This window comes from Pyrus communis, chromosome 6 (genome assembly GCF_963583255.1).
Source record: "Pyrus communis chromosome 6, drPyrComm1.1, whole genome shotgun sequence".
Classification (NCBI taxonomy): Eukaryota; Viridiplantae; Streptophyta; class Magnoliopsida; order Rosales; family Rosaceae; genus Pyrus; species Pyrus communis.
Window position 1 is genome coordinate 19,666,886 of NC_084808.1, and position 16,841 is coordinate 19,683,726.

General features: G+C 36.3%; 1 protein-coding gene across 3 annotated transcripts; it reads left to right on the plus strand.

The window, feature by feature from the left end:
• Positions 1–2,908: 2,908 nt before the first annotated feature.
• LOC137737920 (putative E3 ubiquitin-protein ligase LIN-1) lies at positions 2,909–8,806 on the plus strand. 3 transcript variants are annotated; one of them, XM_068477504.1, is made up of 17 exons: positions 2,909–3,675; positions 3,753–3,804; positions 3,946–4,206; positions 4,305–4,381; positions 4,528–5,550; positions 5,686–5,827; positions 5,909–6,154; positions 6,243–6,537; positions 6,684–6,805; positions 6,969–7,091; positions 7,249–7,380; positions 7,477–7,599; positions 7,686–7,796; positions 7,881–8,027; positions 8,103–8,228; positions 8,322–8,438; positions 8,572–8,806. In XM_068477504.1, the coding sequence occupies exons 1-17, from the start codon at positions 2,936–2,938 to the stop codon at positions 8,587–8,589; spliced, it is 3,855 nt and encodes a 1,284-aa protein (XP_068333605.1). In that variant the 5' UTR covers positions 2,909–2,935; the 3' UTR covers positions 8,590–8,806. The 3 variants fall into 3 exon arrangements, with proteins under 3 accessions (XP_068333605.1, XP_068333606.1, XP_068333607.1); XM_068477505.1 differs by having other exon boundaries at positions 6,972–7,091; XM_068477506.1 differs by having other exon boundaries at positions 4,305–4,363.
• Positions 8,807–16,841: the final 8,035 nt, after the last annotated feature.

Genomic DNA, 16,841 nt, shown 5'->3' on the forward strand with positions numbered 1-16,841 from the left:
GGTATAGAAGTTTTAATGATAGATAGCATGAAATTAGTGGAATTCAAACTCGGGTGTGCATGAGGGAAGAGTATATCAACTTTAATCAAAGTGATTGCGCTCACATGAGTTTCATATGTATAGTAGGAAATGTAATTCATCGAATTGCATATTTAAGGACTTTTTTTTATACAATCAACATTTTACATCAAATTGATCTAAACTGTAGGAATGCGAATTTCAGTTTAAATGCAGAAAGAAGAACATACTGCTCGAAGTGACTTGAATAAATTCAGGTCTACCATATTTAAAGACTTTATAAGAGTCACAGATCCACTATGTTTGCTATGATTGAAAACGAAAGATGAAAAGTGATTAAATTGATGAAATGTTGATGAAAGAAATGCAATAGTGTATTTTGAGCAAATATTGTAAAATATAAAATAAAGAAAAATCACATCATTCCCAAGTTGTTGATTTGGCAGATGCATGTGATTGCAACTTCTATTTTTTTAGAAGCTAACATTTACGTGTTGTGCCCGTGACAGACAAAGTGTCCAAATCCAATCTGTGCTATAGCGACCTCTTTTAGTCTTAGACACCAATTCAATATAAACTAAACTAATTATATGATAAATCACGGACTTAATAATCGATTAGACATTTTTTTTTGTTAAATAATAATTGGTTAACTTAATGCAAACATTTGACAAATAATTCACGAAATCTTCGTAGAATATAATTTAAGGTAGAACTAACTTATACAACCAATTCTCAACTTTATAAAAGATGTGATTAATAGCGTGATCTACGTAAAACTACTCGTTGTTTTGATTTGTTTCTTATTTCGCTCACTAGTAGCTTGGGGATGGGGTTGTGCAGCTGCATGGAGTCATGTCCCTTTCGTGACAGCTTCAACAACGCAGGCCTTCATCACACCAAATACGAAATTGAGGACCCAGATTTTAGGCGGACATTGAAATTTGGAATATGGTTGCCGTGCACTTGCATGTTAATACAAGCATATTTTACCGTATTCAGGCAAAGGACTTGCATGCATGCATCTCTGGAGAGATGTCACTGCGGCACATTCAACTGATAGTATAAACTATAAAGTTATAGTTAGGTCTATAACTCTCAAGATTTCATAGGGCTTAAACTAGTAAAAGGAATCTTAACCTGGCCAAGTCTCTGAACTAATCATTCTATCAGCAGAATAAAACGATCTCAGTGGAAATTCAGTAAAGAATAAAATATAGGCTATGTTAGGTAGATTAATTTTTTAGACTAAATTGGTAAATTATGTAATGTGTTCAGATGCAGTGGCAGATATACATTGGACCAAGGTGGTCCTGGGTTCACGTAGAGTTCGAAATATATACATGTAAATGTCTTTTGAGAACCTTTTGGATGTTTGGTACGATTCCCTTTTGTGTCTATCAAGTGTTTGATGTAACATCTGTTAGGCATATCTCGGCAGCATTGTATCGATGACACTCGAAATATTCTCCTGAAAACACTCATCATATCGCTTTAGCATATGTCGATATTTGTTAATATGTGCGCGACATGGTTTGACTGACGACAATAAGTCTACCAAGTGATCAACAAAATTCCTCAACGAATAAATTGAAATTTTTTTGCGCACTTCACGCTCTGTTTCTATTAAAAAACTTAAATCTTTAACATTGGACCCTCCAATGTTCGAATTTTGGATACGCCACTAGATATGTCATCAATAGAAAATAAACATGTTAATCAACACATAATAATAATTCATTCATCAACAACAACATTATATAATTTACAATATATAATTTAAATAATTGATCTTCATTGCAGTACCCTAAAAGATAATAAAAGTTTGTTAATCAGAATCAGATGGTCTGGCGCACATGACATGGCCTGTTCGGCTGTTCTGACAAGTCAATATGCTATCTGTGATTCCGTAGTGCACCATTGTCAATTCACGCCAACGGAGAATTAGTACAATTTGCTGCACTCTTCTGAAACCATTAGCAATTATATTATTAATTTCCTATTAAATTCTAAGCTGGTTTCGTAATACTTATCTTCTCATTGTTAAAAAAAGTTTAAGCTCAGTTCTCTCGTATTAATCAACAGTACGGTCTTCACAATTTCTCGTGTCATACATAGATACACGTCAAAGTACCCCTTTCGAATAATTAAATACTATAGAAGTTTTCTTGGTAAGTTGTGTAACAATGTAACGTGTTTATATTGTTAAGTTCTAAAATAGGACTATCAACCAGGTTATATAGTTTTCGTTTAAATGAACAATACAGTTTCATAGTTTGACAATACAAATATTCGTCACACAGTATAAGTTCGATGAGAGAATAATACCAATATTATGTACAATCAAACTTGGTTTAGGTTGCTTGTGCAAAGCAAAGATGGGAGGGGATGGGCGGTTTGGGTTAAGAAATTTCTTAGGATGTGTGAAAGGTGACCACAAGAATGATGTTTTCTTTTATCATCTTTCCCTCCATCAATGGTGGCAACGGTCTATTTTTTGTCTTCTGCAGCAAGCAAACAAATTTGGGGGTCCATTGGAGGCTGGAACTTCCTGGATCAAAGTCACGGGAAAAAAAAAATGGATCCAAATTTCAACCTCGACAGCAAAAGAAAAGACTCAACTGACACTACTATTTATATACTAAACATTCAATCTCTCTCTCATCAACGATCTTTTGATTGTACATCCATGTGTAGTATACGACATACATTGCCTTGTAAGTGAATCACATCCACTCGTTAACGACGTTAAGTTTCCTTGAACTCTTGAGCGCACCTAAAATCGTTAAACTCTACGGCGTATGTCATGCATTAATGTACTCTAGAATAATTAGAGCCTATAGTTGTCTCATTCATCTCTCCCGCCCTTATCCTCCAAGGCAATACTCTTTCTTCTCTTAAGAAATCAGACTTGGAAATGGAAGCCAGCTCTTCTTCTGCTTCAATGGTTTTGGGGTCGGTTTCATCCCACGATCAAGAGAGACTGAACTTGAAATCCATATGGGGGGTTGTCGTTTCGGTCAACAACTTCATCCACAAACTCATATCAAATGCCAAAACCAGAAACTCTATCCGGATGAGATGCGCCACCAAGTTTACCACTGCTAGAAAACACAAATTCTTTGAGTTCTCTGAGCAGTCTGTGTTATCGAATTTTTACTGGGGCATTGACAGCATCGAAGCCGCAATTCAAGAAAAGTGTTTGGATGAGAAAGCAGCTCTGCTGAAGAAGGCAGAGCAAATGCTGCAGGTTCCCGCGCTGCTCGACGAGCACGGTGTCACAGCTGGAATTCACAACCGGTATTTGGTCTGCTGCTCTTACTTTTACCTCTCATTGGTCAGGAAGCTCCAGGAGGACGAGTGGCAGGTTGCGCTGCATTTCCTGCAGGCAGTGCTGGTGTCCCCGGGGCTTGTTCAAACAGAATTCGCACCCGAACTCTGCGAAAGGCTCTTCCCATCACGCACCGCCAAGTGTGGGAAGCAAGCAACAAGGGGGAGGGGGAACGCGGGGTCAAATTTTCCCTACGTGGAACAGGAGGAAGATGAAGCAATAGGGCGGATGGCGAGGGTGTGGAGAGATTGGCTGATGTATTATCAGGTCATGTTGTACGGAGAGACTCCTCGGTGGGAATGTGACACTGAGCCTCAATATTCTATGTGAGTACTTCTCGAGTATATTTGGATGTTAAAGGCCTTAATTATAACTAAAACTGAATAATCACTCCTTGTAACAGGCATGAAAAATCTACCAGCTCGTTTTCTTCGAGTACAATTGAGCACTGGGAGGTAAGCCTAATATCAATGTCTAAATTCAACACGCGACACAAGTTCGAAAGATTTTCTCTTACGCACTTTCTGTAGAAGTTTGGATCAGAAAAACCCTTTTGCATATTATGTTTAATTTGTTTGCTGTGATGCCATGTAAAGGTGCACCCTTTTGATCCTCGAGAGGATATTGGCGGTGGCATGGGAGATGAAATGAAGACTTTTTCCATCTACATCCGGGAATTTGAAGAATATGAGAAAACTGCAAAGGATTTAGATCAAGTGACAAGTTTTAATGTCGAGAAGCTTCAAAGGGGCTCCAGTATCAAAAGACTCCACGATATGTTGAATGACTCGCAATCTGATATGCGAACTTCAGTGGGTTCATGCTCCGATTTTTCTGCTTATGACATTGAGTCAGAGGTTTTCTTCGAACGACATTACTATCTTAACAAAATTTAGTTACTACAATAAACCAGTAAGCTTTCGTTTTAAGATTTCATAATTTCTTTGTTTCGCAGGTCATGGATTACGGCGAATGTTCACTGACAACCACAAGAAGTAGTGCAGATTTTCCCAGGTCAGAAATTTGTGACTGGTTAGTTCATACTCTCAAATCTACCTATTTTTTGTTTTGTTTTTCTCTTTTTTCAGAAGAAGAAAACGCGAGTGTAAAAGTCACCACCCAAAATTTAATGTCCGAACTCAATATATTGTACTAATTTACAAGCACTGACTGTACAGGAAGCTGCAGGAGTCAGTGCGTAAAGAAGTCCTGGAAGTAAATAACTCTGCGTTACTTGCCAGTGGATTCGCCAGTTCAATCAAAAGTTTAAACTTAACCCTGTTCGAACACAGAGATAAAAAATCAAAGACCTTTCGGCAGCATTGTATGATCAACCAGATGGATCACCAACAGAGTGGTGCACGAAGAAAGCATAATTTTCGTGGTCACGAAGTAAGTTCACACCCTGCAAAAGACTCCAAAAGTGAACTATTTCATATGACCGAAAAGGCAATATCAAAATTATTGTACTCGGAAGGATTAGGAAAATGGGAGGAAGATCATGTTGTAGAAGTGACAACAATATACGAAATATTGGGCAAAAAGAACGGAGAAAACTGCGCTGTCTTGAAAGACATGATCTTGGATCAATTGCTAGCAGGCATTTCTAGTTCGACAGAGGACATTGTTATAAGGGCATCAATTTCGATACTAACCAGCATTGCTGCAGCAAATAAGTCGGTTATAGAAGATGTCAAGAAGAAGGGTCTGCAGCTGTCTGATCTCGCAAGTGCTCTCAAAAGAAATGTGCAGGAGGCAGCAGTACTATTTTATTTAATGAATCCAACTCCTGCAGAAATTAAGACTTTCGAACTTTTACCTACATTGGCGGGGATCATGTGCACTTCGAATAGTTACAAGTGTAGGTCAGGATCACTGCCATCTCCAATGACAGCATGCCTGATGATTACTGAAATTTTAGTAACTGCATTCGACCATGCCACGAACAACGTGCACTTGGCTGAAATCAGTTCTCCTAATGTTCTTGAAGGGCTCCTAGATGTTGCAAGAGACACCAACATTGAAGAATTGATCTCCTTGGCAACTATTCTTGTAAAATGCATACAATATGAGGGAGATAGCCGAAGATATATATCGAAATTAGCTCCTGTGGCTCCATTTGTCCGGCTTCTGGAAAGTAACAACAAGCATGCCAAGTTCATAGCACTCGAATTTTTCCATCATGCTCTTTGCATGCCACGGTATGAAAATATTCTTCAAATTCCAATAGATTTTATGACAACAATTCAAGTCATTTAAAGTTTGTGAATGAAATCAAGAAATGTAAAATTTTAAATAATTATGAGGCTGTCCAACATCAAATTCTAATTTTTCAGGTCATCAACGATTACCTTGCTGAAGAGGCTACAACGCGAAGGAAACACGAACGTCATGAACTCACTCATGCTGTGTATCGAACAATTTGAACCCGAATACCAAGTTTTGGCAGCAAATTTGCTGCTTCATTTAGATACACTAGTAAGTAGAACAAAAATCATCAAGCTATGTAGGAATCTAACACAACACACACTCCTATTGACAGCGAATGAATATCTGCAGGATAACTCCACTTGTAAGAGTATATTCAGAGAAGAAGCAGTGCAGGTTCTTCTCAAGTCAGTGGCATCTGAAGAAACCTGTGGTGCACAACAATTATCTGCATTCATTATATCGAATCTCGGTGGAACATATTCTTGGACAGGGGAACCATACACAATAGGATGGTTGGTTAAAAAGGCATGCTTGACTTCCTCGTATCAACGAAATATGATCAAGAACATTTGTTGGTCGGATGATTGCTTAGAGGTGAGGCTTGAACTTGAATTTGTTATAATATAAACTACAATCAATCAATACAAAATGTGCCAATAGAGAAAATTGCACAAATTTACAGGATGCTGGAACAGACACATGGTGCAGCAAAATTGCCAGAAGCATCATTAACATTGGGAATCCGGTTTTCCATTCGTTAGCAAAGGGCCTAAAGAGTACAATAAGGAGTGTTTCAAGGGATTGTCTAACAACTGTTGCATGGCTTGGATTTGAAATCGTGAAGAGTCCAGAGAGCGTAAAATTTACCGCTTGTGAGATCTTGCTTAGCGGAGTTGAGCAATTTTTGCATCCCGGAATGGAGCTAGAAGAAAGAGTTCTAGCATGTCTCTGCATATACAACTATGCTTCTGGTAAAGGTAATGCTTCTCATTTGTAACTGAAAAGCACGAGATTGTCAAGTGTGAACGTTCAACGAGTAGCACATGTTTATAATTTCAGATTGGTAACATAACGTGAAGAACACAGTTCATTCTATGCAAACTCAAATGGTTTGATCATGTAGGGATGAAAAAATTAGTTCATTTCTCGGAAGGAGTGCGAGAATCACTAAGACGCTTGTCGAGTGTAACATGGATGGCGGAAGAATTACATAAAGTAGCTGATTATGTTCAGCCATTTTTATCAGTAAGTACTCAAACTTTGTCTGCAGAATTACTCGAGAGCTTTCGGATTAGTCTGCCATCAGTCTATCCGGTGCAATTTCAGCGATTTCTTTTCCTTTTTGAAGTAGTGAGCATTACTAACAGATTTATATATTGTCTTTGTTGGAATCATTATAACGGTAAAGCAGCGTATTTCGTGTGTTCACACACAAATCCTTGAGGTCGGTGTCAGTTGCAGTGGAGCTGTATGTGCCCTCATCTATTACAAGGGATTTCTTTGCAGTGGATACTCAGATGGTTCTATTAAGGTATGATATTTTAAAATTATGTGCTTCAGACACTCAGTAATCATATAATGTATGCATATTCTTATTTCTTGGTGAAGAATCTATATCGATCAAACGTTTTGAATATAATTTTATATGATGGCGTGATCATTTACGTGTCTGTGAGTTCATCCAACAGGTATGGAACATCAAGGGGCAATCAGCCACCCTTGTATGGGACGTGAAAGAGCACAAGAAGGCAGTAACGTGTTTTTCGCTTGTTGAACCGGGGGACAGCCTTATAAGCGGATCACTGGACAAAACCATTAGGGTATGGTAAATTTTTGCAGCAGCGACACTTACGTTTCTTCACTTTGTATGCAATACAAAAATAAATTAAATTGCAAAATGCGACTTCTTTCTGCAGGTCTGGCAAGTGGTTCACAGGAAATTGGAGTGCATTGAGGTGATAGCAGCAAAGAAACCAGTTCAGCACCTTAATACGCACGGTCAAATGATATTTGCAACTACCAATGGCCATGGAATTAAGGTACTTACAATGCCACATTACTGATAAATCCTTGGAAACTTATTACTGAATAAGTGTCAAGCTACGAACGACGTATCTTTTTCCAGGTGTTTGATGCATCAAGAAAGGCCAAATATAATTGCAAGAGTAAAAGGGTGAAGTGCATGGCAGTGGTTCAGGGGAAGATTTTTGCAGGGTGCAAGGACTCAAGTATACAGGTCAGTTTAAAGGTCTTGTATATACTAAATCATGCGCTCGTGCTCTCGTTAAAACAACATTAAGTGACATCTCACTGTGTTTAGGAGTTTTCCATCATGAACAACCGGGCACAAGAGATCAAAGCAGCAAGGAAGTTCTGGAAGCTGCAAAAAAGGCCTATCACTGCAATTGTAACATACAAAGATTGGCTTTACAGTGCAAGTTCGATCGTGGAAGGTTCAAATTTGAAGGTAAGGATTACAATTGGAAGCCCACAGAGAGAGAGAGAGAGCCTTTCACTTGATTAAACTGTGTATAATATTCAGGAATGGAGAAGACACATCAGACCTCAAATGTCACTAAAAACCGGGAAAAGAGAACGAGTAAAGGAAATGGGAATAGTGGAAGACTTCATGTACCTTAACTGCAGCCCAGCAACAAACTGCATTCAGGTAAGTGTACTCCGTTATCGCACGCAAAATGTTCCAAAATGAAAATTTCAGCATGTCCAATTTTGTTGAGAAACAAACGCTTTGCGAAAACAGATATGGTTAAGAGGGTCACAGCAGAAAGTGGGAAGAATTTCAGCAGGAAGTAGAATCACCAGCCTACTCACAGCAAACGACATTATCTTATGTGGTACCGAGACAGGATTAATCAAGGTGTGCACATTAAACCCGTGTAATATAAATCATACGTATCCATTAGTTAAGGACTAAACAGTTTTCTGTGTGTGAAGTTGAGGTTTACAAGGGGTTTTCATCCTAATTATGCTATAATTTGAAACTAAAACAGGCCTGGATCCCCTTATAGCATCAAATTCATCAACCAGCAGGCAAGTACGCGAGAGCAAAGAAGGATGATGCTTCATGTTTATGCCTTGTTTTCTAGTTACGTTATATGTAAAGAGCTAAGCAGTGTGCAGCATTTAACGAAGAAAGAGAAATGTTGAGTCATTGAGTGTGCTATATGTAATATGTGAATGTTTGTGCATAGAATTATCTCGACTAATAGAATGCCAGAATATGTTCATCAATTGATAAATATGATTCAATGGAAAACAATCAAAACATGCCATTCAGGGTGATTATCCGTAATTCTAGTGGTTTTATGGTTAGAGCCTTAGAGGTAATGCCAAATTTTGTGATGCGTCTCACGGTATGAATATAGCGGATTCCGAGTTTTTATATTTAGTTGTTGTGCATTTATCCATATTTTGCTATATCTTAACCATTCTAGATGAGTTAAAATATAACACATCATTTAACATTAAATTTAATTAGTTTATTTTAGGGTGTTTTAGAGAAAGGCCCTTGAAACTCCTACTTTCCAAACAAAAACCCACCTAATAGTAAATATTCAAATAAAACCCAAAATTCAAATAGACTACCATGTAGACAAATACGTAACCAATTATTACAACATATTTACAACTTATACCACAAAACCCTAATTATGTCAATAAATATTATTACTCACCCTAATTATGATTAGCAATTAATATTGTTTGATAAAAAAACAAACCAATTAATATTCTTTATGTTGTAGCCTTGTAGGTAAATTAGTTTACATAGATTATTACATACATTAGACATTTTTTATTTGTTATTATATATGCGTGTTAAAAATAATTTATCTATATTTATATGTAAAATATAAGTAAATTAATTTTGAATCAAATAGCATTTATTTTGTAGGTAAATTAAAATAGTAGTTACATTATTTTGGTCAAGTTAAACAGTGCCTAAATTATTTCGTAAAAACTAAACCATGACATATGATCGCCATTAAAATGAAACAATAGCTACATTAATTTTTTATTTGATTAAACAATAGGTAAATTATATTGTAGGTGAATTATTTGCATGCATTATTTTATATATATATATATATATATATATATATATATATATATATTGGGCACATTTTATGACACATCCCGACCCAAATTGTCCACTAGGACTCCGAATAGAGTTGTGCTGGCCGACACCTGGAATGTGACGAAGCCATAAAGTAGTGATGTGGAAAATGTGAATGAATTTAGACCTAAAAGTGCCTAAATACAAGAGTGTGTTGTGAGTGGGAAAGAACTCATTTCACACGTGCCGTCAGAGCATAAGTAAAGTACAGTAGTGTGGATTGAGAATCATACCATCAAAGGTAATCTCTAATACCAAGATTTGCCATGAATGCTTTTCGATAAGAAAGCTTAGCTATTAAAACCTGGAGGGGCAAAAAAAACAAGGGTGAGTGGGCCTGAAAATAAAGTAATTTTCATAAAAACCTTTTGAAAACGTTGTAACCCCTCACTGTAAAACCTGCATAGTTTCCAGAAAATCATACTACGTATAAGTATGAAATCAAATGCAAATCAACAGTAAATCCAGAAATATTCCAAATCACTACATATCAGCAGCATCATAATAAAATCAGGTGCTCATCAATCTATGCTGACACACGAGTCGAAGTTGCCTAAGGCAACCTATACTACTCATAAATTAATCTATGATAACACACAAGTCGGAGTTGCCTAATGCAACATGTACAACTCATAGGCAACCTGTACGATAGTGTTGGAGTTGCTTATTATTACAACCTGTACAACAGTGTTGGAGTTGCCTATTATTGCAACATGTACAACAATGTCGGACTTGCCTATTATTGCAACATGTACGACAATGTCGGAGTTGCATAAAACATAAATATAGTCATGCCATAACTCAATCATTTCAAATAACGCCATAAATTCACCTGAACTTACTCGCGCGTCCCGCTTTCACCTTAGCACTTCCAAGCATTCACAACAATTATATACAGGTAATATGCATATGGATATGCCATGATGCAATCTAAAACTCAACCATATCATAGTATTTAAAATATATGACATGGCATAAAATGCATAAATCAATTTAAAAGCATTTGTGGAACTATCAATCATATATATACTATAAACAGGAAAAGACCCACTAACCTGAAGTCAGCGCTACAATTCTCTAGCACGAATATCGAGACGTCACGAACCATCATTGCCTAGAACAATTATCAAATAACGTCTCAGAATTCTTATCGATAGAACACGTAACTTACATAAAATACATCCCCAATGACATTTTAGAATGATTTGAAACTCATTGACCAAAAGTCAACCGTCGGTCAAAGGTTAACAGTAGGGTCCACAATCCTACGTAACTCAATCCAGAAGATTCACACTCAAATTTCCAATCCGTAACTTCCAAAGATCCACATTATGCTTCTAGAACATCATACTAAAATTTCATTACGATCCAACGGTTGGATCTCTACCAATTGCTAGAATTAAGTGGTGGCTGACGTTTTATTTTACGAGCTTACAAATTCAGTTCGGGAAGATCCGTAGGTCAGATTCCCGATCCATCAGTTCCTATTGTCCTCAAATATTACGTATTATAACGTATTAAAGTTTGGTGACGATCCAACGGTTGGATTGTCAATTCATATAAGGATCAAGTGACGGTCTCTATCATAACTATGTTCAAACAATGAAATTTCATCAATTGGACTTCACATATGGAATTGGGGTATCAAATTTAGCCTAGGAAGGTCAGGGGATACCTCAGCCCACGCACCGCCGCACGTGGCGGTCGGTCGCCTCAACTCGTCGGAAAATCCAACTATTTCCAAAAATTACCAAAATTTATAGGAATGAAGATCTCAATGAGCAGACCAATTTTTATACCTGTAGCCAAGTCTAATTTGGCCGGGAAATTCTCCAAATTGACTCAAACCCTCCGAAAACCCTTGATTTGGGTAGTTGTTGATTTGTCACCAAAACGAACTACGATGCCTCATCCAAGGCTTGGGCCTTGCTCCTGGAGTTGAGAGAAGTCTTTTGGCAGTGGTCATCAATGGTGAAGCTCACCGGAGCCACCGGAAAAAGATTAAAGCCGTTGGAAAGGTCGTGGGTTTTGTGGCTTTGAATTGAAAAATGGGAAAGAAATTGGGAAATCTAATACTACAGAGATGTAGGGCTCGTCAAGGGCTTTCCATGGACACCAAGATCACCCAAAATGGAGTTCGTGTGAAAGAGATATGAGCGAGTCAAGTTGGCGGGTCGGATGGAGAAACCAGGTTTGGCCGGTTCTCTCCTTCTTCCTTCCTTCCTTTCCCTCCTTTCCTTTCTTCCTCCTTGGCCGGTTCCATTCCTCCTTTCTCTTCTCTCCTTCTCATCCCAACCGTCCATCTCTCACTTCCTTTTTCAATCTCAGCCACACATGTGGCTTATCCCATTACTCCAAATTTTCTGGAGCCTTCCACTTAAATGGTAAATTATCTATTTTGCCCTCCACTTCACTTGTTAATAACTCCTTCGTTATAACTCCATTTCATGAACGGTTTGCACCTACGCGTTCATGAGGTCAAGCACTATCCAAATATGTCAACAAACATGACAAAATATACAAGGATCAAATACGTCCTTTGAAAATTACGTTTTGCCCCCTAAGGCATTTCCATCAATTCCCTCAATTAAAATAAATAAAAAAATAAATTTAGGGACGGATTGTCACATTTTATTCCTAATATATATTTGTGCAATGATTCATCTATATTATTATATAAAATATAGATAAATTTCTTTTGAATCTAATAACATTTCTTTAATTTTATAAGTAAATTATTTTGCATGTATTATTATTGGACAAATTTTATATTGCCCTTTCAGATTTTCATTTGGGTAAGAAAATGACAAGATTGAATTAAAATTGTCAAATTTTACGCAAATTTGAAAAACAATTACGAAATCTTAAGGAAAGTATAACATTAGTGTTTTTTTTCTTTCCAGAAGCATTAACATACAATTTGTTATGATATTTCTTTCCTCGACCACGCCCTCACAGTTTTGTTTCTGGGAACTCACACAAGAATTTCCCAGTGGGTCACCCATCATGGGATTGCTCTCACGCACTACTCGCTTAACTTCGAAGTTTCTGCGGAACCCGAAGCCAATGAGCTCCCAAAAGGCCTCGTGCTAGGTAGAGATGGGAATATACATATAAGGCTTAGAGGATCCACACTCATGGGAGTTCTCGTGTGAGTTCCCAGAAACAAAACCGTGAGGGTGTGGTCGGGGCCCAAAGCGGATAATATCGTGCTACGGTAGAGTTAAGCCCGGGATGTGACAATTTTTTTTCATTAATCCCTCTCTTCAAATCTGCATAGAATTTAATGTATACATTAAAACTGTAATTCGGGGTGTTTTAGGCATCTAAAAAATGCAAAATGTGTAAAGACAAATATAATTAATGAATTTGCTTATGTGGAGTCTAGTCATTGGGTTTTATTCAGGTAAAAAGACTATGTCGGGTTTTATGTAAACAAACTTGAGTTTCAGGGGTTAAAGTCATTTTCAGTTTATTTTATTTTTTGCTCCCTTTCCTAAACAGACCTTAATTAACCTAGTATAAAAAAGGAAACTCTAGGTTATTGAAAGAGGTTTTTGACGAACACATTCAACTTATCTTTTTAGTTTCTCTACACTCCGCGTGCTTTTATTTTATTTTTCTATTAAAAATTAGCATTACATAGCTTTATACTTAAATTAGTTTTCAATTTCTATAAATTATTTTTCACACATAGAATAATTTTTATTTATTTGTACAATAGAAATTTTGTAATTTAAATGCGAGTATTATAATTTAGTTACTTATTAATTGAGCTATTTGACTAGTTCATTTGGGTTGATGCAATTCACCTTCTCATACATTCCATCTCACCGTATCAATCACCAAACTCCCTTCCATCTGTCCATTCACTCATTATATCTACATAGACAAAACCCACCTCAACGTTCACTTAACGCATATTCTAAAATCCTTGCACCCAAGGCACCGATAACCGTCATTCGAAACACATTTTTTCCTTGACCCACAATTATTTTGAAAGAAGTTAAACCAACGTGCAACTACAATCTTTGTTCGCCTAACCATCAGGTCGGGAGTTGACACGCTCACAACAAATCAAGAATGACCAAGGGATCCTGAAATCGCTGGCCCAATTGCCACTTGGTTGAGACCCATTTTGAGACTGACATAGTTTTCCTTTCATCCCATATCGTTTTTGTATGCTCTTGTTGGTGAACTTGGTGGCGCTCTTCTTGTTGGTGGTGCTTGCCTTATCTTACCGGTTCTCGTTGATCCATGATCGTTAAGGTAGTACTACTTCTCCCCAAAAAGAATATCACAATACTTATTACCATAGTTACTAAAATACATAATTAATATAAAGGGAACAATACATACATGTTTAGTTCGATAGTTTTTTTTCATTAGTACTTTGAAAAGTTCGGCCATAAAATACGAAAAATGGCAAATTAATATGTTTCCAACAATGACTCTGGTATCACCTCATATTATTTGCCAACAACAACTGTATCATCTCATATTGCCACGCACAAGTCTGAGGGGAGAGGTGATGAGTTTTCTAGGCGGTAGAGACGGGTTTCTATTTGGAGAACTTTTTCAGTCCTATAATACTGTTTTTTTGTATAAAACGGGTATTAAACATTTATGATTAAAAAGTCACGTATATTACCGCATTTTTGAAATTAGTACGGAATAAGCATTTATTTATAATAACAAAAAAAATATGTGAACCACATTATTGATAGCTCATTGTAAAGCTAAACCCACCCCTCCCTTTAATGTAGATAATATCGTTTGTTAAAAAAAAATGTATATATGCATGTGTAATATGTTATGTTCTTATGAATGACTTAGTCACAAACTAATTGTTTTGGGGTTAAATTGAAATGAATTGGGGTTGAAGTGTAATTTGTATTTTTTTTGTGGAGTTAGTTTTTATGATTTTGTGACTCTCTATTCAACAAAAAAAGTGTAATTTTTATGATTCAACCTTAACCTTGTTGCAAGATTTCCATAAATGAAGGATGGAAGAACGGAGAAGATGAACAACAACAATTCAGTATTTTTTGTGATTTTGCTAGTTAAAGTGTAATTTGCATTTCTTTTGTAATGAATTGGGGTTAAATTGTAATGAGTTGGGGTTGAATTAGTCTGGTATTGGTTCTTATCATTGGGATTCTCTATGGTCCTGATTTCCCTTCCATTTATGTCACGCCATAATTGTGGATGCAGATTTCTTCCTCCTTGATCTTAGACAAAATTGCACCTACAAAACAAATCACACCTTAGGTCAAGGCCAAAAGGCTCACGCGCCCACAATCAATTGGAGGGGGGCTTTGGCTGAAGAACCTCCGATGCCAAAGTTAGTATTTTGAGGGAAAAGTGGGATAATTTTATAGAATTTTGCAAGATAATTCGAAGTCAAATTTGAGGAGAATGATGAAGTTTAAATAGGAGAGTGGCCGGCCTCCTTGGGTGAGAGAGGACCAGCCATACATATGCCGTTCATTCCAATAAATAGTTTATACCCCATTTTGTAAGTTTTGCCAAACATGTCTAGTTTACTTCAATATCTTATATGAATCAAAGTTTCAATTTAACAAAATATCTACAAATAGCGAACATCTTTTTGTACTCAAACATATCAATTCCAACAAGCGTACAATGCTTTATTTGTTCCAGCACAAGGGCGTAGCCAAGTACAAGGCTCCCCTAGGCTATAGCATAGGGAGAGTTTGGTTCTTCAAGCTTAAAAATATTAATTTTTGTGTTAGTTTATGATTTTTAATTGTCATATTTCATTTAACAAATGAATTTTTTTTTATTAATAAGACTGTTTTTAAGAATAATAAGAGCTGATATATGTTAAATAAACTCATTACATTAACCAATATTATATTTAATAGTAATAAATTAAAACTTCCATACCACAAATGGTTTCTTATTTTATCCACTTAAAAGTTTTGAAGCTAGAAACCTAGAAAACATAGCATAAAATTCTTACTTCAAATTACTACATTCAAGTTTTTACTATTATATAACTTTATGTAGGCAACATAAGATTAAAAATTGGATTTCGTAGTAATAATTTTAACTTAGCTCACCCACCGAATAATTTTTGGCTGCGCCATTGTTACAGCATATCATGCAAACGGTTCATTTATCAATTAAGGTAGAAAAGCATGATTAGTATAACTTTTTGGTCATATTTTCAGTGTAAGATCCCACATCGTCCAGGGGAGTGATCCTTATATTATATTTCTATCCCTACCTAGCATGAGGCCTTTTGGAAGCTCACTGGCTTCGGGTTCCATGGGAACTCCGAAGTTAAACGAGTAGTGCGCGAGAGCACTCCCATAATGGGTGAACCACTGGGAAGTTCTCGTGTGAGTTCCCAGAAACAAAATCGTGAGGGTGTGGTCAGGGCCCAAAGCGGACAATATCATGCTACGGTGGTGGAGCGGGCCTGAGATATGGTGGACCTCGGGCCAGGATGTGACATTCAGTGTTTTCACAAATAAGTTTTTTGATTGTTTAAGCTTTCGTTGTTAACATTAGTGAATCAAATGATGGAAATGAATAAAATTGTTTCAACACAAAACTGAATTTGTAATCGTACAAAATATAAGTCAAACTAAAATATATTCACGCACACTGTATGTGTGAATAATTTATTTTATTTTTTGTTATTAAAGAGTGTGATTAATTTTTAAATTATTATAAAAAAATCACAAATGGGATAATGATGGTGGGCATATTTTTATTTTTTTTGTTATCTTATGTTTAGTTTTTAGATAAGGCATGCTATGTTTGCATGGTTCTGAGGTTGATGTAAAAAATAGTACAATTTATGTTGTATGTACTTACTAGATTGTCCATATTTTTTATTTTTGTTCAATTTTAGTGAGAAAATTTGAATGAATAATTTTTTGAAGTTTTGGTTGGCAAACATGATTTTAACAATAAGTAGTTTAGATAACGTGACAATCATATAGCATTAAACAAAGTAATGCGCTACTTACTACAATGGCCTAAATGTATTTTTTTTACTGATAAATAAAATGTTATAAGTTCGATTCTTATTAAAAATAAATTTGAATTATATTATTGTTTGTCCCGCAAATAGCTCTCTCTTCCTCCTTATATCAATCGTTACCACCGAAA

Coding starts and splice junctions, on each gene's coding strand:
- LOC137737920 (XM_068477504.1), top strand. CDS start 2,936: ATGGAAGCCAGCTCTTCTTCTGCTTCAATGGTTTTGGGGTCGGTTTCA. Junction 4,207..4,304: donor CTTATGACATTGAGTCAGAG/GTTTTCTTCGAA, acceptor TTTGTTTCGCAG/GTCATGGATTACGGCGAATG. Junction 7,797..7,880: donor GCAAGGACTCAAGTATACAG/GTCAGTTTAAAG, acceptor CACTGTGTTTAG/GAGTTTTCCATCATGAACAA.